At 41.3% G+C, this 27,046-nt stretch overlaps 2 protein-coding genes across 6 annotated transcripts in view; both read left to right on the plus strand.

Moving 5' to 3' along the window:
• The first annotated feature begins 691 nt into the window (after positions 1 to 691).
• On the plus strand, positions 692 to 18,681 carry maea (macrophage erythroblast attacher, E3 ubiquitin ligase). The gene is made up of 9 exons (XM_012823580.3): positions 692 to 864; positions 6,189 to 6,371; positions 7,975 to 8,178; positions 11,148 to 11,270; positions 11,539 to 11,615; positions 11,720 to 11,828; positions 12,833 to 12,966; positions 14,155 to 14,350; positions 17,685 to 18,681. Exons 1-9 carry the CDS (start codon positions 796 to 798, stop codon positions 17,778 to 17,780), a joined length of 1,191 nt encoding a protein of 396 aa, XP_012679034.1. The 5' UTR covers positions 692 to 795; the 3' UTR covers positions 17,781 to 18,681.
• Positions 18,682 to 22,014: 3,333 nt separating this feature from the next.
• Positions 22,015 to 27,046, plus strand: part of uvssa (UV-stimulated scaffold protein A) — a 46,176-nt gene continuing 41,144 nt past the window's right edge. For 2 of the 5 annotated variants that reach the window (XM_031587495.1, XM_031587499.1), the window contains exons 1-2: positions 22,015 to 22,457; positions 26,823 to 26,932. In XM_031587495.1, coding sequence (XP_031443355.1) covers positions 26,823 to 26,932 — 110 coding nt within the window. In that variant the 5' untranslated portion in view covers positions 22,015 to 22,457. Of the gene's footprint in view, positions 22,458 to 22,974; positions 23,153 to 26,822; positions 26,933 to 27,046 lie in introns of all 5 variants that reach the window. The other 3 variants (XM_031587496.1, XM_031587497.1, XM_031587498.1) reach the window with 3 other exon arrangements.

A 27,046-nucleotide genomic window follows, 5' to 3' on the forward strand; every position in this document is an offset into this window, starting at 1 on the left:
ATGTGCTTTTATCATGTCGCCAACAACATTTTATTAGATTACACATACGCTTCGAAAATCATGTATATAGGCTGAAAACGCAAGCGGTATTTCAGCAAAACTAAAATGTCATTCTTTATGTCATTATTGTGGTTATGTTAGCGTTCATCTCCGATGTCTCAATGAATAAAACTATGCAGAGTCATATTTGTGTGAAATAAATATTTGTAATGTTGTAATATTATGTGTGTAATATGTGTAATATTACTTCTTGTCAGTAGACATGCTTCTTTGGCTTCTGGCTGTGCCTACACCCTTCAGCTTCTGAAAGTGTACCATTGTCCATCAAAGCACAATTTGTATTTACGACAGTGGTGTAAAAGTGATACACCTTGGGGGAGCTCAGTAGCAAAAAATACCAGTTTTCACACAGTGGGGTTCGTGTGTTATAAATGCAGGGATACAATTAAGCCCTAAATCTGTGTATATATTGTATATATGTTTATATGTTTATTTTATGGTTTCGATTCTATAAAATGTGGGTGGCAACTTAATGACCATGAGAAATTGTGGATCCCAAGGCCAGACCAGTTGAGACCATAGACATATAAATATATATTTATCTGGTTGAGAACACTGGTCTCTACAACAAACCATTAGTGAACGGGAACGTCACAGCAACGTCACAGCCTTTCCGGTCCAGTTCCTCCTATGTGTGTATGGCTACAGCAACAGAACAACATAACGTTAGATGTCTGTGGGCTACAAACTGCAGTCCACCGTCACAACTCAGTTTTCCCGTGAAGCCAGGCGAAGATGGCGGTCAATGAGACAGCTGCACAGCTCTCCATGGCCCTGAAGGTTCAAGAATATCCGACTTTAAAGGTCTCTTTTTCCGTCTCAATCTAGTAGTTAATCATAGTTTCGCTAGCTATAGTTGCATTATTCATGTCCTAAAGATGGCACAAGGCTGTTTGGCTTTAATGTGTTTGATAATGTTAGCTTGCTAGCTAGCTGCATATCTTTCCAATTCAAAGGTAAACTATAACCGTAGTTAAATACAACTAAACTGCCCATGGTAAGTGGTCAACTAGGTTTCATCATGGTGACATATTAAAGGGAGCTAGCCAGGATAAGCATAACACGCATCGTTAGCTCCTATAATGCGTCTGCTAACATCATTGTAACTCGAGCTAGTGGTAGGTGTGACTTATTTGTTGTATTGCAACTCGTTAGTAAGGGTTGCATGTTTTCGTTTGTTCGCGTAACCAAAGTTGGTATCTGTTACTGAGTTCTTTGACGAATCAGTTAAATTGAAGCAAGTTAACGTTAGCTCATGTTAAGAAATGTCTTAGCATTGGCTTGCTTGCTGTTTAGCTAACGTTATCGATGTTACCCCATTTCAGTTCAATGTTTGTTAGGTAAGGAACTATATATTAGTTGTATACATTATATGTTGCAATATATGGATAAATGTCAAAATATACGGTATTAGTATTAGCAATGCCATTGTGTAACGTTTATCCTGTTTTCGTGCTAACTTGTCAGATGGACAGCCATGACGCTAAACGTTAACGTTAGGTGAATTCAGGCGTTTATGCTCACATTAGCAATCACCATTTTTGTTTGAAAAGAGATGTTATCTGTAAAATGGCAACTTGTTTGCTATCCAGTGTGCAAGACAAATCGTTGATTGACATTATTTGGAGGTGGTGGATTATATTTCAGTTAGCTTGCTCACGCGCTAGATATCCATATGAAATACCATTTTAAACACACTTTTAAGACCCACTCGGCCCATCCACTAAAACAGCGAACACAATAGATGAGGAATGTTAGCTTTACCTATTCTATTCATATGACAAAAGCATGGATGCCTCATGTGTTGCCAGTCTGCCTTAAACGCCATACGTTTTAAATGGTCCATCAAATGAGGGATCCTTGAAATGACCTAGTCGTGAATCAAACAACCTGATCACAACCATCTTTTTTTACACTAGAGACCACAGTCTGATATACAAAAGTGCCTTATGCCTGTGTCACTGGTGTATCCATGGCACATTGCTCGTCTCCAGTGTAATACTGCTTTTATAACACGGGTGCCAGTTTTTTGGCATGACTACACATCGATTTCAACCAAAAACCAGTTCAACTTTATCTTCTGTTCATGTCTGAGCCTTTCTTCTATGTAGCAAACACATTAATTCATTTATAGGATATATGGTATAACATAAAACAGTATTGAACAGCACAATTAGTGACCGTCGATTGCAGAGCAGTAGTTTGTGACCATTTTAATATAATATGTTGCAATGGAGACCTCTTAGTCACCATTAATAATAAGTACAAGTTACAAGTCTTTTATTGTCAGATGCACAGAATGACACAGGGTCAGACTGGGCACTGAAATTCTTAGGGCAAGGCACCGCACAACAACCTACCACAGCATAAGATAGCAAACATAATATAACATAACATGACATACACCCTGTAAGTACTCTGAACATAATTTACATGCAATAACATATAGTAAAGTATTGAACATGGTCAGCAGCAAATATATGCTTTTAAATCACACAGTCTTGTTTTAATGTAGGCTAGCTCTAAATTATCTCTGTGCTTTGCCAAACATCTTGAAAAAGGCCATTCCAGTGTACTTGTACTGCCAAGTTGGGAATCAGGAATCGGGTCACCATGCAAGGCAGAGTAAATGTTGGCTAGCTAAGTAATATGAAAAGAGTAGTGTACCCATTAAGCGTACTAAAATCAGTTTTTTTTTATTGTATTTATATAAGTATCAGTACTTTACAGGGCACTCAGTACAGTATCAGTACTTTACAGGGCCCTCAGTACAGTATCAGTACTTTACAGGGCCCTCAGTACAGTATCAGTACTTTACAGGGCACTCAGTACAGTATCAGTACTGAACAGGGCCCTCAGTACAGTATCAGTACTTAACAGGGCCCTCAGTACAGTATCAGTACTTTACAGGGCCCTCAGTACAGTATCAGTACTTAACAGGGCCCTCGGCACAGTATCAGTACTTTACAGGGCCCTCATTACAGTATCAGTACTTTGCAGGGCTCGACATAAATGGTTTCCTGGTTGCCTTCAGTAACCAAATTGAGACGGGTGGTAACCATTTCATCACCCCAGGTTCCCCCCTGTGGCAACTGCGTTTTAGGGCTAAGGTATCTTTCAAACGTGATGTATGATGAGACAATACCATTTATACCAATATAGCCTGATGTTGCGTCTTCCGTAAGCCTGTTGTCAACTTGGTCACTGGCAACAAGTGTATTTAGGTAAACGTTAGCTGGTGACGCTAACATAGTTTGTCAGCGGACTTCAGTCACAGCATGACCCATAGCAACTTAACTCCAGACCTTTCTAAGTAAACGTACGTCTCAAAAAGACGGAAGACAATTACCATATATAATCCCATTGGGTATTATATATGCTAATATAGCAGTATGCTATATTAGTTATTATTATATTAGTTGGCGGAACTGTCAAGAGGTTTCCGTCGTTCTCTTGTGAGTGCGTTGGCAGCCTGGGTTGCTTGCTCTTCAGCACATAAATATATGTATATTTCCCCAAGAACAGATTGTTAATCATATTATAACTTAAATGTTTAAATAGTTCCATTATTTAAAAAAAGAAAAAGATGTGAAATCAAAATCTATGTACTATTCATGCAGTTCAGTCACGTTCTGCAAAACATTGTCATTACAGTGGCTTTGAAATGCAACTGAGTTTGCCCTCTTTTTAGAAAATACCAATTTATATTGTGTGTTGGTGAGCAGCATGAAAATACAGGGACATGACTTTTGGTCCATCACCCAGCCCTAGGGCATTTTCAATGTATTTTTATGATCTGAATCAAATACATTTCTCAGTGATATCAGAACATCGTCTAAGACCCACTGCTTTGCATTCGTACCCAATACTAGTAGGTTATTGTAAAAGCGTAGCCTTTATCACTGTTTGATTCATGATACTATTGTAAAAGCGTAGCCTTTATCACTGTTTTGATTCATGATACTTATCCCAACTTGACAAATCTGAAGCGTGCTGCTCAACACACATTTGAACTCACAACGTGCGTGTGAGTGGGATTCGTAACACTTGTTTAGTGCAGTATATTGGATAAAGTCATATCTTCAGTGCAGTATATTGGATAAAGTCATATCTCCAGTCAGTCTATGCGCTCTAGCCATTTATCACAAACAGGTAACTGACTTGTAGCCTGACAGAAGGTTGCTAGCATCTTGGGCTGTAACATACAGAAATAAAGCAGGCCTCATGTATGATCATCAAAGTTCCTCTAATGGTGAGGCCTGCTTTATTTATGTACCTGTGGCAGTCCTCTGGCCTGTAAATGGCGTTGGAAAAGCCAGGCATGAATAGATTGTTTGTTGTGTTGCAGACACAGAACTTGATTTGATGTGGATATACTAGTGCTCACAAAGTAAGAAATAGAAGCAGTTCTGCAGCGCTGTGTTTAATATTAGGGTGCATCAGGATCTATGGGAATGCATCAGGATCTATACATGGGAATGCATCAGTATGGGAATGCAGTTCTGCAGCGCTGTGTTAATATTAGGGTGCATCAGGATCTATGCATGGGAATGCATTTTTTCTCTCACTTGGAAGTTAGTAATGCGCACAGTAACATACAAATCCCATTAACAACAACATGGGATGTAACACATTTTCATTCGGACTCCGTCTTCTAAACCGATAAAGAAACGGCTGTGTGTATTCCCACCTAACTGTATTGAGGAGTTTTTTTAGCTTCTGCTTCAGGGTGGGTACTCTCCCAGCGCAAGAGGAACCATGAGTGACATAAGTGTATGTTGATTGGTCGAACACAAGCCATTGCAGCGCAGACAACTGGCATTTTTTTTTTTAAATCTGTGTTTAACGTTAAACGCTGTGTAGTGTAAAATGCCTCAGAAATCACCTCAGATTGATTTGTTTGGTTACAATAACGGAGTTACCAGATTGTGCAATGTCTATTTCGGTAACTTTTAAAAAAAATCTTTAAAAACAAAGCCAAACAAATTACATTAATATAACACCATTATTTATATAACAACTAGTGCTGTCAAACGATTAAAATATTTAATCGCGAATAATCGCATTTATGTCATAGTTATCTCAAAATTAATCGCGATTAATCGCACATTTTTATCTATTCTAAATGTCCCTTCATTTATTTATTTTTTCCATCATTTTATTTTTATTTTAATGCCCTTATCAACATGGAAAAGTTGATTGGCTTGCTTTATGCAAATGCTTTATTTGATTGAAAACCAACATTGCCAAACAGGGCGGTACAAAATAGAATTATAAAGTGCACATTTCAGGTAAACAAGGACTCAGCCTATAGTGCAGTTAAACCTTAGGCTTAATATTTTCTTTTTTTCAAGTTTGCTGGGAACATAGCAGTCAGGCCTCTTATTTCAGAAACAATGAACCTTAACAGTTAGGTTACCAATAAAAGGTAAGCCTACTACTTCTTTGCTTTCAGCCAGCTGCCTGTTGACATTTTCAGACAACAGTGAAGCTCGCTTCTTTTGCACAACACAACTTTTAAAAGTAAACTTTCCATTCAGAAGCTTTTTATGATCCATTTTGCCGTATCGTGCTCACCATTCACTCAAACCGTAACGTTAGCCTACTACACATTTTGCGAGGCCAAAAAGAACGTTAATCTAAAAAAAAATAAAAAAATAATAATATATCGCATTAATCTCGCAATAAAAAAAATGACGGCGTTAAAATGGGTTTGCGTTAACGCCGTTAATAACGCGTTTAACTGACAGCACTAATAACAACATCTTGCAAGGGTTTTCTGTGATTGTTGAGGCCAAAAATAACTGAACTTGCTTTGGAATTGCAGTTTCTGGAAATCCTTGAATTTGTGAAAATGCAAATCACAAAATCCTGGAGGGCCATTATTGATGACATGTTGTATTCAACTACAGAGGCCATTAATGATGACATGTTGTACTCATTCACAGAGGCCATTATTGATGACATGTTGTATTCAACTACAGAGGCCATTAATGATGACATGTTGTACTCATTCACAGAGGCCATTATTGATGACATGTTGTACTCATTCACAGAGGCCATTATTGATGACATGTTGTATTCAACTACAGAGGCCATTAATGATGACATGTTGTACTCATTCACAGGTACCGTATGAGACTTTGAATAAGCGTTTCCGAGCGGCGCAGAAACACATCGACCGGGAGACCAGCCACGTGACCATGGTGGTCGCTGAACTGGAGAAGACTCTGAGCAACTTCCCTGTCGTCGACTCCGTGGTGTCACTCCTCGACGGCGTGGTGGAGAAGCTGAGCGCGCTCAAACGGAAGGTGTGTGTTCTGTGTTGTTTGCAACTCCATGCTTGTTAAACATAACATTGAGTATCTCTTATTTTGCATTATATAGGTCTGTTTTCATTGCATGTCTGAGTGTTACATTTTTCAGCAAAATGGCTACAATCCAGGGTTTCACTATGAATTATCTTAGCTATCCCTAGCTATCTTAGCTATCCCTAACTATCTTAGCTATCCCTAACGATCTTAGCTATCCCTAACTATCTTAGCTATCTTAGCTATCCCTAACTATCTTAGCTATCTCAGCTATCCCTAACTATCTTAGCTATCCCTAACTATCTTAGCTATCTTAGCTATCCCTAACTATCTTAGCTATCCCTAACTATGTTAGCTATCCCTAACTATCTTAGCTATCCCTAACTATCTTAGCTATCCCTAACTATCTTAGCTATCTTAGCTATCCCTAACTATCTTAGCTATCTTAGCTATCCCTAACTATCTTAGCTATCCCTAACTATCTTAGCTATCTTAGCTATCCCTAACTATCTTCGCTATCCCTAACTATCTTAGCTATCTTAGCTATCCCTAACTATCTTAGCTATCCCTAACTATCTTAGCTATCTTAGCTATCCCTAACTATCTTAGCTATCCCTAACTATCTTAACTATCTTAGCTATCCCTAACTATCTTAGCTATCTTAGCTATCCCTAACTATCTTAGCTATCTTAGCTATCCCTAACTATCTTAGCTATCCCTACCTATCTTAGCTATCCCTAGCTTAGGGAACCATCTTAACAGTTTGCAGTAGCTAGCGTGTCTTACATGAAATATGAAGTGAATAAAAATTCCTGTTAATATGAAGTTGCACATGCACACAAAGGGTTTCTGCCCGTCGTAGCTTTTTAACTATCTTTCTCTACCTTAGAGAATTATCTTAACAATTGGCAGCTGCTAGCGTGTGATGAACTTGTGATAATATTAGTGAGTATAAACTTGTAAATATGAAGCTTGGACTGCTGAATGAATCAATAAACTTGTCTTCTTTGGGCTACTTTCATATCAAGAGCATCAGCATTTTGGGGTTCAAAATAATGTCTTTCTTCAGAAAAGTCAGTTGTTGTTTTGAGAAATGAGAGCTATTCCATACAGTAATTTCCCAAGAACTGAAAAGAACTCTCAAAAGTGTGCACTGCTCCCGTCAAGAAAGAGGTTCTCAGTTCTCAGGGGTTCTCAATCTTGTGCAAGCTGGGCCCCCTTAAACTTTTTTTTACTGTAGTTGGATGCCACCATGGGTTGAGGGCCCATTTGATGCGTTCTCTACCGGGCTCAGGAATTGGGTGTTCTCTACCGGGCTCAGGGATTGGGTGGTCTCTACCGGGCTCAGGGACTCCTAACTCCAGACCTGATTTGTAGCAGTTAACATCTGAAATGGCATATTGGGTGTTCATACCGCATGTTGGCAGCTTATTGTAAAAACTACCGTCCATCCCATTCCTAAATAGCATCCACATTGCTCCTAACTGGATCCCACGATTCCCTCTGTTATTCTGTTATTAGGCTGCTGAGTCCATCCCATTCCTAAATCGCATTCCACATTGCTCCTAACTGGACCCCACAATTCCCTCTGTTCTTCTGTTAGGCTGCGGAGTCCATCCAAGCGGAGGATGAGAGCGCTAAGCTATGTAAGCGGCGGATCGAGCACCTGAAGGAGCACAGCACTGACCAGACCGCCGGAGTTAACGTGTGGAAGAAGAAGAGGATGGACCGTATGATGGTGGAGCACCTGCTGCGCTGCGGCTACTACAACACGGCTGTGAAGCTCGCCCGCCAAAGTGGCATTGAGGTACGTTTCTGACTCCCCCTGGTGTATGTTCATGGAACTACAACACGGCTGTGAAGCTCGCCCGCCAAAGTGGTATTGAGGTACGTTTCTGACGCCCCCCCTGGTTTATGTTCATGTGTGAAGCTCGCCCGCCAAAGTGGCATTGAGGTACATTTCTGACGCCCCCTGGTATATATGTACAGTAAGAAATAGATATGTAATATGAACATAATTGGGACTAGCAGCAATTGAGGTAAGAAGTGTAGATATGATAAGTATATAAAAAGTGCAGGTGTAAGTATTAGTGGTGGTAATAAGTGAAATGAAATGAAGTGAAGTTCATATGTAAAACGCCTCTGCAGTAACATCATTTGACACATGGTTCAGTGTTCTCTGTAGCGAGCAGTAAGGTTATTCATGTTATTGTATTCCAGGACCATTTGACACATGGTTCAGTGCTGTCTGTAGCGAGCAGTAAGGTTATTCATGTTATTGTATTCATGGTTCAGTGCTATCTGTAGCGAGCAGTAAGGTTATTCATGTTATTGTTATTGATGTTGTGTTCCAGGACCAGGGGTACGTTCGTCGTAGGATTGAAGCTAAGTTAATCAATTGGCCTTTTAGCCCGTTAAGATTAGCGAGCTGATTGAGAACAGCAAATATCGGTTCGTTAACGGCTGATCCGCATCCAAATCATGTGGTTAATTTCAACCAGGCTAAACTTACCGGGGCATTTGCGCGTGCACGTCCTACTTCAAAAGGCAGGAAAGGTCGATCACCAAAACAATGATTTTCTAGCGGTATAATGGTTCTAAACTCAAAGAAAAGGGCTCTTTTTTTCTCCGCTGGCCAGCAGGAGATGAACATGAACGCTTATGAAGGATACAAGACCATAATCATGGCAAAATTCAACACCGCCACCGCTGTGAGAGCAAGATGTGTTGGGATGTTTATAGGGTGATATCTATGTATGAATACCTGACGGCAAGTGTCAACTAGTACAGAGGTTCTCTCTACCGGTTCGAAACTACAAGGTTGCTAGTTCAAATCCCCTAACCTCCTTCCTCGATATAATTCTACATTTTCTTGTAAGTCGCTTTGAATAAAAGCGTCTGTTAAATGACTAAATGTATTAATAACAAATACAATAAATTGAAGCAGTGAAAATAAATTGTCTGTATTTCTCTTTATTCTTATCATGAGTCCACCTTAATCATTTTCTACAATAATGATATGCTATGGTGTACTAATAACGCTCATATAATTATGAGTGCTTTGTTCTCCGCATCACCGATACTACAAAAATGTACCACTCGCAAAAAAAGCGCAAGACAGTCAATGTTCGACTGTGGTGTTTGCAATAAATGACTCGAGAAGGTCTTGTAAATGAATGATTCTTTGTCGGCTGAATCGGTAGCGCTCATACAAGAATAATTGATCTTGGCGATTGCAAAGAACGCTCTCCCTCCGCTAATCTTATTAACTATCTAATATCAGTCCTTGGTCAATGGGATCCCTCCTTTTTCCGGGGGTGTGGCAAGCTTATCCAGCTACACTTAAGTTAGCCTGCCCTGGAGCAGGTTAGTGCTAATCGATATGTAACTATGGTGATTTATCAAAAGTTGCTTCCACGAACCAAAAAGAGGGGCGTTTTTTATCTTAGCCTGAAAATTAGCTCGCTAAACCGCTTAGCGAGCTACGACGAATACCCCCCAGGTGAACATTGAGATGTTATTGTTATTGTTGTTGTTGTTGTTGTTGTTATTGTGTTCCAGGACCAGGGGGGTATTTGTCGTAGCTCGCTAAGCGGTTTAGCGAGCTAATTTTCAGGCTAAGATAAAAAACGCCCCTCTTTTTGGTTCGTGGAAGCAACTTTTGATAAATCACCATAGTTACATATCGATTAGCACTAACCTGCTCCAGGGCAGGCTAACTTAAGTGTAGCTGGATAAGCTTGCCACACCCCCGGAAAAAGGAGGGATCCCATTGACCAAGGACTGATATTAGAGTTAGATTAGCGGAGGGAGAGAGTTCTTTGCGTTCGCCAAGATCCATTATTCTTGTATGAGCGCTACCGATTCAGCCGACAAGGAATCATTAATTTACAAAACCTTCTCGAGTCATTTATTGCAAACACCACAGTCGAACATTGACTGTCTTGCGCTTTTTTGCGAGTGGTACATTTTTGTAGTGTCGGTGATGCGGAGAACAAAGCACTCATAATTATATGAGTGTTATTAGTACACCATAGCATATCATTATTGTAGAAAATGATTAAGGTGGACTCATGATAAGAATAGAGAGAAATACAGACAATTTATTTTCACTGCTTCAATTTATTGCATTTGTTATTAATACATTTAGTCATTTAACAGACGCTTTTATTCAAAGCGACTTCCAAGGAAATGTAAAACTACATCGAGGAAGGAGGTGAGGGGATTTGAATTAGCAACCATGCAGATTCTAACCGGTAGAGGAAACCTCTGCACCAGTGGACACTTGCCGTCAGGTATTCATACATAGATATCACCTTATAAACATCCCAACACACCTTGCTCTCACAGCGGTGGTGGTGTTGAATTTTGCCATGATTATGGTCTTGTATTCTTCATAAGCGTTCATGTTCATCTCCTACTCGCCAGCGGAGAAAAAAAGAGCCCTTTTCTTTGAGTTTAGAACCATTATACCGTTAGAAAATCATGGTTTTGGTGATCGACCTTTCCTGCCTTTTGAAGTAGGACGTGCACGCGCAAATGCCATGATAACTTTAGCCTGCTTGAAATTAACCACATGATTAGGATGCGGATCAGCCGTTAACGAACCGATATTTGCTGTTCTCAATCAGCTCGCTAATCTTAACGGGCTAAAAGGCCAATTGATTAACTTAGCTTCAATCCTACGACGAATACCCCCCTGGTGAACATTGAGATGTTGTTGTTGTTGTTGTTGTTGTTATTGTTGTTATTATTGTTGTTGTTATTGTGTTCCAGGACCTGGTGAACATTGAGATGTTCCTCACAGCGAAGGAAGTGGAGGAGTCTCTGGAACGACAGGAGACTGGCACTTGTTTGGCCTGGTGTCATGACAACAAGTCACGGCTTCGCAAAATGAAAGTATGTTGGAATAACTAGCAAGGCAATAAATGTTGTCACGTGACTTGCAGATTTTTTGCATTTTTAGAGCTGTTTTTATCACCACAGATTAAGAAAAAAATGAATGGCCACATTTAGGCTAAGTTTGTTTGTAGTGAGTTAAGAGGCTTTTTCTCTTAAATGTGTACCAGAATGTGTGAGGTCTGTGAAAGGAAATGGTAATGTTGAGCAAGAGAATCTAATTGACAGTTATTTCCACTAATGAGATCGTATGAAACATTCATTATAGAGCTGTTTGGAGTTCAGCTTGAGGATTCAGGAGTTCATCGAACTCATCCGACAAAACAAACGCATGGATGCCGTCCGGTAAGCTACGCTACTCTGGTTAATGATTAATCTCAGGCATTACAGTTGTTATCTCGCACTGAAGCAAACTTATGTTTTTTTATATAAATACTCATTTGCATCAGACACGCACGGAAGCATTTCAGCCAGGCCGAAGGCGGGCAGTTGGATGAAGTACGGCAGGTGATGGGCATGCTGGCCTTTCCCTCAGACACACACATCTCCCCCTACAAGGTATAACAAATTCTATTTACATCAAACAGAAAGTCGTCACATTTCGCTGTTTCATAAAATCAGGAGATCTGTATTAGCGCATTTAGGCAAAGAACACATACAGAAACACGTATACAAAAACAATACATGCGTGATTATTAACCTTACAAAGCAAATGTGTTCGTGTTGTCAAAAGTAAGTTACACCTCATGCACAGTGACTGGATCACACACACACACACACACACGCACACACACACGCACACACACGCGCGCACAGTGATAGTACTGCACCTCATGCACAGTGATAGTACGGGGCGACAGTGGTACAGGAGGTAGAGAAGTCGTTTAGTAATCAGAAGGTAATCAGAAGGTTGCTAGTTCGATTCCCTTTCAAAGCGTCCTTGAGCAAGACACTGAACCCCTAATTGCTCCTGATGTGCAGTGTGCCATCAGTGTAAATGTAAAATGTGTATACATCCTTGTAAGTGGCTTTGGATAAAAGCGTCTGCTAAATGACTAAATGTAAATGTAAAATGTACCTCATGCACAGTGTTAGTCCTGTACCTCATGCTCAGTGTTGGAAACATCTTTCACATATGCCAAGAGACACTTCAGTTCCAAAAAGCGACATTTTATTGAGACCTAACAAGAGGGTTAGCCTACCTAGATGACTTTTTTTCTTCCAAGTAGTAGCGGTCCTCATAGTTCTTCTGTTTGAAATAAGTATGACCATTTCTGTCTTTTTATAATGGAGTAGTTGCATCATTTTTTTTTGTTGTTGTTTTTTTTTGCACTATATCTGAGTTATGTTTCTTCGATGTCTATTTTTATGTGCATGTCATTTCTTTGTGCACGTTATGTATTTGCTGTAAAGCACTTTGAGCTGCATTCTTTTGCATGAAAGGTGCTATATAAATAAAGTTTTATTATTATTATTATTATTATTTTTATTATTATTATGATCACAACTGTATTGGTTTGTGACCGTCGTCTCGTTTATCTTCTCCTCATTGGTCCATCCAGGACCTGCTGGATCCGGCTCGCTGGAAGATGCTAATCCAGCAGTTCCGATACGATAACTACAGGTTACACCAGCTGGGCAACAACTCTGTGTTCACCATCACACTCCAGGCTGGGCTCTCTGCCATCAAAACCCCGTATCCTTTGGTTGGTTTGAAAGCCGATGGGCTACAAAAAAAGTCATGAGGTTGGGCTATAACATGGAAGGGATTGTGCGAGGTTTTGTCAATAAAAAAAAAGGTACTCAGTCCATCGAATTGCAGGTTATTCTGTTAAATACATATAGGGATATCAGTATATGATAATGATGGGCACATTTATGAAGGCTGTGATGTCACTGAATGTGCTATAACTGGGTTGTGTGTGTGTGTGAGTGTGTAGGGGTGTTTTAAGTTTGTACACATATAAGTATTTAGAATTGTTTGCACATCATGTTTATTGCCTCGTATTCTTTTCATTTTTCCAGCACCTTTTGTACGTAAATAAATCGTTTCCGACTGTAGGTCTTTCCAACGCAGGCTGGGGTCTTTCTAATTCAATTACGTTTATGGGGATTTACAGTCAGTGCTTTATGGGGATTTACAATCAGTGCTTGGAACTTTCCAATAGACCCCACAATGGTGATTGGTTCATCGTTAAGAAAACTGCCGTTGAATTATCACGAAAGAGTTCATCAATACTTCTTTGTTTGAGTGAGGTTGTTTAGTGCGATGGGGGTGTATGATCGTTATTGTCTATAAAGGAAGGCATTGCAACGGGAAAATCTCCCGTTCATCGCGTCCATTCGCGGCCCACCCGGCACGTCTCTGCACGCCCCCCCACTTTGAGAAACGCTGGTTTAGATGTACTGACAATATCTTAAAGTAGCATAACGGAACAATTGCTAATTGCTAATCGCTAACGATATGCTAGCGGCTAAAACTAACGAAATCTCTTGAAATGTGCTGACTTTGACATTATGACAAACTAGTTAGTCAACAACTGTCCTAACAGTCAAACATCAAGCAAGTGCAACACACAAGACAAAGCAAGACGGCAAATAAGCTACTTACTAGTTCGGCAGACAGTAGAAAACGGGCGGCTTCAGGCAATCCTACATTTAGCAGTAATATGCCTACGGACCCTGGTATGACAATGGCACGGAGGCGATTCTCCATATTAAAAGTCATTGTAGCGCCCCACATTTTTTTAAAGCTGTTATTTTAAGGTAAAACTGCTTATCCTAACCCTAATCCTGATGTACAATTACTGCATAATGCCACTTTAACTTGATGGGGTTAAGGGACTGTTATGCTGATATTTCCTTGACGCGCTGCTGCTACCAGGCAGTGCTACAAGGAAGACGGATCCTCCAAGAACCCTGACTGCCCCGTGTGCAGCAAGAGTCTAAACAAGCTGGCGCAGCCCCTGCCCATGGCCCACTGCGCCAACTCACGTCTGGTCTGCAAGATCTCCGGCGAGGTCATGAACGAGAACAACCCACCGATGATGCTGCCCAACGGCTACGTTTATGGATACAATGTGAGTATTTAAATGTGTTTATGGATACAACGTGAGTATTTAAAGTTTAAAGCCCAACGGCTATGTTTATGGATACAACGTGAGTATTTAAATGTGTTTATGGATACAACGTGAGTATTTAAAGTTTAAAGCCCAACGGCTATGTTTATGGATACAACGTGAGTATTTAAATGTGTTTATGGATACAATGTGAGTATTTAAATGTGTTTATGGATAAAATGTGAGTATTTAAATGTGTTTATGGATACAACGTGAGTATTTAAATGTGTTTATGGATACAATGTGAGTATTTAAATGTGTTTATGGATAAAATGTGAGTATTTAAATGTGTTTATGGATACAATGTGAGTATTTAAATGTGTTTATGGATACAACGTGAGTATTTAAATGTGTTTATGGATAAAATGTGAGTATTTAAATGTGTTTATGGATACAACGTGAGTATTTAAAGCCCAATGTTTATGGATACAACGTGAGTATTAAAAGCATAGCTGGGCTGTAACCTCTTTTTTATTTTCTACACTGGTTTGACATTGCAATATGCTGTGCACGTTAGCAGTATTTATTTTCCACTCCATGATGGCAGTACAGCATACACTTACTCCACACACACACACACACACACACACACACACACACACACACACACACTAACTCCAGTCAGCACACACACACACACACACACACACACACTAACTCACTCCAGTCAGCACACACACACACACACACACACACACACACACACACACACACACACACACACTAACTCCAGTCAGCACACACACACACACACACACACACACTAACTCCAGTCAGCACACACACACACACACACACACACTAACTCCAGTCAGCACACACACACACACGCACGCACGCACACACACACACACACACACACACACACACACTAACTCCAGTCAGCACACACACACGCACGCACGCACACACACTAACTCCAGTCAGCACACACACACACACACACACACACACACACTAACTCCAGTCAGCACACACACACACACACACACACACTAACTCCAGTCAGCACACACACACACACACACACACTAACTCCAGTCAGCGCACACACACACACACACACACACACACTAACTCCAGTCAACACACACACACACACACACACACACACACACACACACACACACACACACACTAACTCCAGTCAGCACACACACACACACACACACACACTAACTCCAGTCAGCACACACACACACACACACACACACACACACACTAACTCACTCCAGTCAGCACACACACACACACACACACACACACACACACACACACACACACACACACACACACACTAACTCCAGCCAGCACACACACACACACACACACACACTAACTCCAGTCAGCACACACACACACACACACACACACTAACTCCAGTCAGCACACACACACACACACACACACACACACACACACACACACACACTAACTCCAGTCAGCACACACACACGCACGCACGCACACACACTAACTCCAGTCAGCACACACACACACACACACACACACACACACTAACTCCAGTCAGCACACACACACACACACACACACACTAACTCCAGTCAGCACACACACACACACACACACACTAACTCCAGTCAGCGCACACACACACACACACACACACACACTAACTCCAGTCAACACACACACACACACACACACACACACACACACACACACACACTAACTCCAGTCAGCACACACACACACACACACACACACTAACTCCAGTCAGCACACACACACACACACACACACACTAACTCCAGTCAGCACACACACACACACACACTAACTCCAGTCAACACACACACACTAACTCCAGTCAGCACACACACACACACACACACACACTAACTCCAGTCAGCGCACACACACACACACACACACACACACTAACTCCAGTCAACACACACTAACTCCAGTCAGCACACACACACACACACACTAACTCCAGTCAGCACACACACACACACACACACACACACACACTAACTCCAGTCAGCACACACTAACTCCAGTCAGCACACACACACACACACACACACACTAACTCCAGTCAACACACACACACACACTAACTCCAGTCAGCACACACACTAACTCCAGTCAACACACACACACACACTAACTCCAGTCAGCACACACACACACACACACACACTAACTCCAGTCAACACACACACACTAACTCCAGTCAACACACACACACTAACTCCAGTCAGCACACACACACACACTAACACACACGCACACACTAACTCCAGTCAACACACACACACTAACTCCAGTCAGCACACACACACACTAACACACACACACACACACACTAACTCCAGTCAGCACACACACACACACACACTAACTCCAGTCAACACACACTAACTCCAGTGAGCACACACACACACACACACACTAACTCCATAATGGCAGTCAGCACACACTAACTCACACTAACTCCATAATGGGTGTATGTCTCTAATTCCATAGCATTCTTTTGAGTTGTTGACGCCTGATTGATCCTGATTATTGTTTTCTTTTCATGGTTGTTATGTGAATTTTGGAAACGGTAGTAGCTGTGGGTGATTTGTTGTGACCCAAACCAGTAGCCAGAGACTGTATTTCTGGTCCTTTTGCTGAGGAATAGGGTAAGGGTTGGTTAGGGTTAGGGTTGGAATAGTTAAGAAAAGGATTTTGATCTGATGCTGGTTTTGCCACTCCACTATTAACTAGAATTGGTTGCTGCGATTTCATTAATGAACATGGATTTGAACTAATAAATGAACTCCAATATTCTTTAATCACAAAATTGTCAGATTGCCCACCCCTAAACAAAAAAATGTTTATTCTTTTCTGTATATGCTGAAGTGTATAACCTAATAGTAGTCTTAGTTTAGTTTAGTTTTTTTACCCTGTGGAATTCAAATAAGCTACTGAAGAAAGTATTGAAGCTCTAAGGTTTTCATTCTATTTGTTTTCATTGATTTAGTTGTGCATGTTGACATCTTCAGACTCTTCAGAGAGCACTTCCCGTCCTAACTGGCACTTCGACTAGTGCGTAACTTGCAATTACAGCAGTTACATTTCTGCACTTCTTTTTCTTTTTATTTCATTTTGTTATATTTCTTATGTAAAGTAGTATTTATTTATTGTTACACCAGGTTCTATTGCTCTTAGCTTGACTATATTCTCTCCCTTGTACGTGGCTTTGGACAAAAGCGTCTGCTAAATGACTACATGGAAATGGAAATGCATGTTTAATGGACTCAAGTCTTTGTGTTTCCCCCAGTCTCTTCTCTCCATTCGCCAAGACGACAAGGTGGTTTGCCCCCGCACCAAAGAAGTCTTCAACTTCTCTCAAGCGGAGAAGGTGTATATTATGTAGTGGGATTGACGTGGGTGTGTGTGTGTGACACGGAGGAACATCTGCTACAATCCCAGTCAAAGGGCTTCAACAGGAACCCACACTCCGTTTGTGACGGACCCCAACCCAAGCAACTGTGTGCTCCCAGGCCCTGCTGATCCCCTGGCTGGTGGTGATGCGAGAAGAGGACGTGTGATGGCTTAGTGGTGGAACGGACAGCAGTTTTGGTTTAAAGACTTGTTCCTGAAATAATCTTGCATTAATTTCTTAAGTGTGGTGTAGAAAAAACAGGGATTCCAATCAGAACAAGCTGTTAGATTATTTTTGATTTTAGTAGGACCCATATTCAGTACTGAACAGTGACACCGCAGGAGTCACTATATGATGTGTACCGAACAACCCAATGTTTGGTGCCTTGCGTTTCACACCCCTGTGTGAAATCTGTGAACATAAATCTGTTGGATTTCTTTAGTATTTAAACAAAAAGACGATGTGACTACCATTTGGGTTCTCGTGGTTTTCTATGCCATTCTTCTGTCAGACAGCACAACTGCTAAAACATGGCTGTTAAAAAAGAGAACTACAAAACATAGAAATGGCTGTTAAGAAAGAGAACTACAAAAATGGCTGTTAAGAAAGAGAACTACAAAACATAGAACATCTTAATTGGTGGACCGGTTCTGCAGGACTGCGGGGGAAGTGAACATATCTGTTAATGGCCGACTAAACTAGCGTTTGTGTATTATTATGTTGTTCACCACGTGTAGGACTTCTTTCTCTACCCAGGTCTCAGGGTAGTCACATTTTATACACATTGAATTTCACTTCTTATAAATGACCCCCAGAAAGTCTTGTGATGTTGGGTTTGTGTTTTATTTTGGGGGGTTTCCGTATTTAAACTAATTAAACTAATTCGTAAACATTTAAGGTTTTGTTTCAAGTTATTGCAAATGTGCTCAATCCCATCATCCATATGCATATCTAATTCTTTATGGGTTTTAAGTGTCATGGTAGCGCTTAGACTAGGGTTGCTTTGGAGATTTGTTTACGAGTTGTGTTTAGTTAAGCAGATTTGTTTACAAGTTGTGCTTAGTTAAGCAGATTTGTTTACGAGTTGTGCTTAGTAAAGCAGATTTGTTTACGAGTTGTGCTTAGTAAAGCAGATTTGTTTACGAGTTGTGCTTAGTTAAGCAGATTTGTTTACGAGTTGTGCTTAGTAAAGCAGATTTGTTTACGAGTTGTGCTCAGTTAAGCAGATTTGTTTACGAGTTGTGCTCAGTTAAGGAGATTTGTTTACGAGTTGTGCTTAGTTAAGCAGATTTGTTTACGAGTTGTGCTTAGTTAAGCAGATTTGTTTACGAGTTGTGCTTAGTTAAGCAGATTTGTTTACGAGTTGTGCTTAGTTAAGCCGTGTGAGAACTGACAGGCAAGCGTAGTTATTTCAGACTCCATCACACTGATTTCTGTGACACTGCTCAAGGGGCTTTAACAGGGCAGGCCACTTTGTTTGGCCCTCTTCAGTACTTGCCCAAGATCCAACTAACATGACAGTTTGCCTCTGAAGTGTGTCTAGTATTACAACGGTAGCAAGGCAGTGTCATGCATGTTTTTACTGGTAGGGTGTAAAAAGAGATTTGCATTTGCTAATAAAGGTTTGTTTAATAAAATAAGATTCTAAAAAAGTGTGCTTCTTTGGGGCCCAAGCAGACCAGCCGTGTGTGTGTGTGTGTGTGTGTGTGTGTGTGTGTGTGTAGGCACCCATCAGACCAGCCGTGTGTGTGTGTGTGTGTGTGTGTGTGTGTGTGTGTGTGTGTGTGTGTGTGTGTGTGTGTGTGTGTGTGTGTGTGTGTGTGTGTGTGTGTGTGTGTGTGTGTGTGTGTGTGTGTGTGTGTGTGTGTGTGTGTAGGCACCCATCAGACCAGCCGTGTGTGTGTGTGTGTGTGTGTGTAGGCACCCATCAGACCAGCCGTGTGTGTGTGTGTGTGTAGGCACCCATCAGACCAGCCGTGTGTGTGTGTGTGTAGGCACCCATCAGACCAGCCGTGTGTGTGTGTGTGTGTGTGTAGGCACCCATCAGACCAGCCGTGTGTGTGTGTGTGTAGGCACCCATCAGACCAGCCGTGTGTGTGTGTGTGTGTGTGTAGGCACCCATCAGACCAGCCGTGTTTGTGTGTGTGTGTGTGTGTGTAGGTACCCATCAGACCAGCTGTGTGTGTGTGTGTGTGTGTAGGCACCCATCAGACCAGCCGTGTGTGTGTGTGTGTGTAGGCACCCATCAGACCAGCCGTGTGTGTGTGTGTGTAGGCACCCATCAGACCAGCCGTGTGTGTGTGTGTGTGTGTGTGTGTGTGTGTAGGCACCCATCAGACCAGCCGTGTGTGTGTGTGTGTGTGTAGGCACCCATCAGACCAGCCGTGTGTGTGTGTGTGTGTGTGTGTGTGTGTAGGCACCCATCAGACCAGCTGTGTTTGTGTGTGTGTGTGTGTAGGTACCCATCAGACCAGCTGTGTGTGTGTGTGTGTGTGTGTGTGTGTGTAGGCACCCATCAGACCAGCCGTGTGTGTGTGTGTGTAGGCAACCATCAGACCAGCCGTGTGTGTGTGTGTGTGTGTGTGTGTGTGTGTGTACCCATCAGACCAGCTGTGTGTGTGTGTGTAGGCACCCATCAGACCAGCTGTGTGTGTGTGTGTAGGCACCCATCAGACCAGCTGTGTGTGTGTGTGTGTGTGTGTGTGTAGGCACCCAATGTGTTCCTTGTTCTAATGCGCAGCATGCTTCAGATATAAGATCATGAACATGAGGATGAGTATTGCTCGGAATATGGCTGACACAGAAATGCTGAGCAAAGTGGTGTCACAAGTGGTCTACATGCCCTCTTGATCCCTTTCCCACCACGTTCTTTAAGACCATCTTCAACTCTGTGTCTAAGGACATTCTAGCCATTGTCCACGGTTCCCTTCATTACAGGTATATTCCCATCGGAACTTAAAGCTGCCCTGGTGAGACCCCTCCTGAACCCCCCTGAAGAAAAGCAATTTAGACTCTTCAGTCCTTAACAATTTTAGACCCGTCTCCAACCTCCCCTTTCTAGCTAAAATTCTGGAGAAAAAAATTCAATCTGGCTTTCGTTCCACAGCACAGAAACGGCATTAGTCAAGGTTGTAAATGACCTCAGGGTTAATGCGGACTCCAAAAAAACGATCTGTCCTTGCCCTTCTGGATCTGAGCGCAGCTTTTGACACTGTAGATCATGATATCCTTATTAAAAGACTTGAAAATTGGGTTGGCCTCGCTGGTCCAGTATCAGCTGTCAGCAGGGATTAGCTAACACAATGTGCCATTCTATGGCAGGAATGATGGTGTCAGAAAATAAAATATTTTTTTTTACGCCTGTGAAGATATTCTTTTAAAATCAGCCACTTCCAGCTGTAAAAGTCACTTACAACATTACAGCAACTTGCCACTTTTTGAGGTATGTTTTTAAAAGCAATACACATTTTTGTGTAGTCAATGACAGGATTCATCATTAATAAACTAAGTTTTGAATGTTTAGGATGTTATGAACATGTTCCACTTCACTTTTATGAAGACACAATCCTTCATCAGTAGAAAGTGTCTTCCCATTGAGTGGCCCTATGATTGGTGAGGGTTCACTGGCACGGTCAATGAGTAGATTAATGGCTAATTATCACATTCTTCTGAATGTGTAGGATGTTGTGACGCTAGAACCAAGACACAACCCTTTGGGTAATCAGCAGGGTGTTGTCTATGTCACAGTGGCGTCCCATTGAGCTCAATGCAGTTGGGGTCCTATGATCGCACTCCTTTGTTTAAATCCATTGAACATAATGCCATTTTGCCTGTTTGATCAGCTGTTTTTTTTAAGTATTGTGGTGTAATCAAGGAACAACATTCATCACTGATAAACACATTTGTATTAATATTTAGGATGTTCTGAACATATTCCACCCTACTTTAATTGAGACACAGTCCCTTTCATGAGTAGAATGTGGTTTGTTTCACAATGTCCTCCTATTGAGCATAATGCAATTTTGCCTGTTTAGTTTATCAATGTTTCCTGTTTTAGAACAACAAAATGATACGTTTGTGAGAAGAATTAACCCTTATTTAGTCAATTGTTTTTGTTATCATGGTTATGAAATGAATATATCTGATGTTTTGTTAAATATTAAAGTTGACTTGATGACTTTTATTTTGGTATATGTTTGTCTAAATGTGGCCGGAAGTTGGGGGAGCTAATATGACTTTCGCTGCAGACGGAACCATAATATAAAGTCTGTGACTGAAGATGGAATAGAAGAGAGTCTCGCTGGGCGGCTTTTATCATTTATCAGAGAAGAATTATAATACTCTTATATAGCTTTAGACTCTGGTTTACACCTTTCCGTTGTTTTTAAAATATAAATGTTTGTTGAATTGTGAGTAGTCTACGTACGGTCATGGTAGGAGATATAGTCCTTGTTTGGTCACACTTGTTCTGACAGTCAAAGAGGCGTCCCATAAACTATTATATGGAGCTCGCTTTCATTTTATGATTATTGATTGGAAGGATTATCTTCAAATACATCTTAGGGCTGTTCTTGGTCACCAAGCCAGTGTCTTGTACAAACAATAAGGACAGGACCAGGAGGGCTAAGCAAGAGAACAGAAGCGAGAGCAAATTTAAGGAGAGAACAGGTACGTTGGCTGTTTTAAAAAAAAGATATAAAAATGCCTATATTTTAGGACACTATGCTTAAATAGGCTACTTGCATGCAAACAAACCTGGGGGTACTACTTGCCAGTCATCTTTACGTATTTCAGATATATTCATGGTTGACATAATACATTGTGAGTCCAGTTCAATTAGCTCCTGAGTGAGTTTATTGTTACAGCTAAGGCTCTTATACACTTAGTTCGACGTTACTGACAAAGTTTGACTAGAATTGGAAGGAACTTAAAACTCGAACCATGTAAAACAAGCTAAACCTCCCCCCAAAAGTACAAACAGTAGCGGTATAGGCTACCCATTTCATTTGTTTATGCAAGCTACCTTGTTACCCATCGCCTATTTCGTCCCTCTTACTATCCGTTCTCTCACACACGGAGACCACACCACAAACTACATAAACAGCGGAGGGCACTGATTTGGGTTTTAAAGAATATTGGTGTGGCTAAATGGGGTCTACCAGGATTATGGTTTTTGATACTCCAGTGTCCTCAGCTCTCTGAACACCTCCTACTAGCGCCTGGCCAATATCTGCTCCAGCGCAGTGTTTGGCGCCCTCTGGTGGACACATGTGGCACATCCATCGCCGGTTCTTTGAGGCAGCTCTTTCCTAAAAGATTGGGACTTGAGGCTGACGCCATCAGAATCAGGTTTTATTGGCCAAGTAAGTTTGCACAAACAAGGAATTTGACTTGGTAAAGTGACTCTCAGTGTGCTTACACAAAATATACATTACAACACAAAATACAATACAAAACAAACAGTGCAACAGTCGTAGAGGGAGTGCTACCGTACAAATAAACAAAAAACATAAAAAGCACGAGAGAGCACAAATACTGGTAACATCTTTGAGACATTGTTATGCACTACCATGACTTGGGCCATGCCTTCAACACGTCTCTCTCCAGTATACATGTTCAGTTGCACTGTGCATTACTGTCAGGGAAAAGACCCTCAACAGTTAGTTAGCAGATTAAAGACACTACCCAGCATGTAAGTGAATTGGACTGTTTACGAACAGGGCCCCGACGGAGAACAGACACCTTAAGTCTGTCTGACGTGCCATGCTAAAAACAAGTCCTTTTATTCAAACACAATGTTTACACAGGATGGCAGTCAGGATGCTGGGATACACTTAGGATTAGTGCAGTTCAGCTGAATTCTACTTCTGCCTAGCAACGAGTCATTTTACAACCCGCTTTCTCCTTATGTCAGAAAAACATCACGTGAGGCATCTGGTTTCACATTATTGGCTCACTAAGTGTTTTCCAAAATCAACCTACACACACTTTACACACAACATTTTGAACAAGCCTTTTAGCTAAAACATTCATGATAAAATATACTAATACTTTCTTTAACAGTTACTCCCCGTCTGGCCGTACAGCTTTGTTTCTCAGACAGTGTGCTGTATTGACCCCCATTAAGAATGGTAACACTGCAGCCTGTGTATACTTCAAAACAAACATGGTGTCATTCAGAGGACTGGTTGTTGCATGGGAGGAACATTTGTATATTTTGGGGCTTGCTTCCGACTCACTTGTGACACCCCGTGCAGACGGACTCTAGTTTGTCTGAACCCGGTGAACCCCGAGTCCGGATAGCCCTATCGTGCAGACGAACGCACTGTATCCGCACTCCCTCGAATCGGGGGTCCAAAGTGAGTAACCTCCGAATCCGATTGCTGTTGGTGTTCGTCTGCACGCTATCCGCATACCTAATCGGATTGCCCCACGTGATCGCATCATTAGACCAGCCAGAACAAAGGACACAACCGGCATTATTTAATAACTGAATAGTTTGCCATGGCGCAGTGAGTTTGGCAGCCAGTTATAACAGCTCTCCAGTTTAAAAAAAAATATTCTTCCTATTACCTTGCTCCTTTTCCACGTGAATTTCCCCAACGGGATTAATACAAATGTATCTATCTTATCTATCTGTTGTTAGGAAAGGGATGACATTAACAAGCCACACTTTAATCTATCACTGTTTAATCTATTTGCATCAGACCATTTTTCAAAAAACAGTTTTTAAAAGTGTCAGCAATAGCCTATATGAGCAAATCTGACGTGAAAAGATTTTTTATTATAGACGGAAGTTTCAAAACAGATGAATGTTACGTTAGCTTTAGTCCTGTCAGACAACGATAGCGATAGCTACTAGCTAGCGTTAACGTTACTTCAGAGGTAGCCTACAGTACGTGAAGGACAAAGCCCTCAACAATAGTCTACATTTGTTGTTAGTAATAAAACCATGAAATTGGAAGCAATTGTAAACCATGAAACATTCAGGATCCACAGCACTTGCATTGTGGTCTCTCCTGCTCAAGCTCAGCACCTCCATAAAGCACAGGCATTTAAACAACTCAGACATGTCATGTTGCACATTGCTTTGTTGCACTGTTCTAAACTCTTTATTATCAATAACAAATATAATTATTTTTCGCTTAACCTACAGTCTGCTCTTACCACTGATTTTATAAACCACCATAATGTGTTACTGTGCAGATTAAATGTAGGCTAAGCTAAACGTTGCTAGTTGGAGCTCAACTACTGTCATATGTTATTTTGATAGCATGCTCCTGTCTTCTTCTCCGTTTTCTTCAGTTGTCTGTAGCACCAAAGCGCCACCAACAGGCGTGGGGGATGTACTACAGCTGAGTCAATCGGATTCACTGGGTTCATGTGCACGCGATGTAAAAAGTGGGTAGGTGTGAAATAGGTGTGAAAACTGAACCCGGGTTCAGGCAAACTAGAGTCCGTCTGCATGGGGTCAGTCTGGTCGCGACAAACCAACATATTTTTCATTTGATGGTTAAAACCCCCTCTGAAGGGCAGGTGGCGGCACCATATCCAGTGCACTTCAGTTTCCATTACATGTTTGTGTTTACTATGGTACAACATGTTTGTGTTTACTATTGTACAACATGTTTGTGTTTACTATTGTACAACATGTTTGTGTTTACTATTGTACAACATGTTTGTGTTTACTATTGTACAACATGTTTGTGTTTACTATTGTACAACATGTTTGTGTTTACCCACTATGGTACAACATGTTTGTGTTTACTATTGTACAACATGTTTGTGTTTACTATTGTACAACATGTTTGTGTTTACCCACTATGGTACAACATTGAATGATTAATATAATGCAATATGGTGGTACATTGGTGGTATGGTGGTACAACATTAATATCTCCCAGCTAAAAAATTCCCACCACTGGTTTTAAACAGTTTTTCTCTAAATAAACAGCATTCACTAACTTAACTTCTGGCTAGCGTTAGCTATTTGACGTTAGCTATATTAAGCTTCATAGCGTGCTAACATTTAGTTTAGTCATGAATTTTAATTTTTTTTTTTAAGACCTTTGTCAGGTTTTTAATGGCACACACAACACACTGGAACACACACGTGCATATATGGAGGCGACACAGAACACACACACGCAGGTAGGCCTGAGGTCGCGGTGAATTTATTTTCTGCTTTTTCCCATCCTGGACCGTCCTTCCTCATGGACCCCCCAGGAGCAGTGGGCAGCTTTGCAGCGCCCGGGGACCAAGTGAAGTGAACTGTCCATCTTTGGTCAGGGATGGACATGAGTTCTGTGATTTTGCATGTTTTTACTGTTGGGGTTCTTAGTGGAGGAAACCCCTTGTGAACACGGGGAGAACATGCAAACTCCACACAGAAAGGCCCGGGAGATAGCCCACCTGAGCACTGTGCACTCTGGGGAGGACCTGCCCCCCAGAGCCAACAGCGCCCCATGCGGGAATCGAACCCATGACCTTCTTGCTGTGAGGCAGCAGTGCAAGCAACTGAGCCACCGTGCCATGTGTAGTCTGCCAAATAGCCTGCTCTTGCTCTTGCTCTTGTTCATAGTATCAGATTGGCATCATCAGCCTGCTCTTGTTTACAGTGTCAGATTGGCATCATCGCAGAGCAGATACTGTTCGATTTCTTGGTTCATTTCTTGCTCACCGTTGCAACTGTCAGTTAAAATATGACTGAAAATGTATATCGCTGGATGGAATGAGGAACCGCCTTTAGAACCCCATGTTTACTTTACTTTTTATACATTCATTGCTTATATATTTGTATCGTATATATTGTGTTTTTTGGTTCTTATGTGTAGTACTTTTCTTATGTGTAATACTTATTTGTGTTTTTATGTTATGTGTAGTACTTATTGTGTTTCTATGTTTTTATGTTTACTGTATGCACCTTCACACCAGAAAAAATTCCAAGTAGGTGTAAACCTACTTGACAATAAATCCCATTCTGATTCTGATTCTGATTCTGATTCTGATTCTGATGTTTCATGTCTCCACCAGATGGATACTGAAAAGCGGGATAAACTCTCGGAGCTCGTGGAAGAGCTGACCACCTCTGGGGAACCGACTCTGAATCCAGCGAAGATGAAGGAAGTGAAGAAGATATGCAGGTAAGATTCTACCAATCTACTAATTATTGAAATGAATAGATATGCAGGTAAGATTCTACCAATCTACTAATTATTCAAATGAATAATCGACTATGAATTGCACAATTACTCAAT

This window comes from Clupea harengus, chromosome 20 (genome assembly GCF_900700415.2).
Source record: "Clupea harengus chromosome 20, Ch_v2.0.2, whole genome shotgun sequence".
Taxonomy (NCBI): domain Eukaryota; kingdom Metazoa; phylum Chordata; class Actinopteri; order Clupeiformes; family Clupeidae; genus Clupea; species Clupea harengus.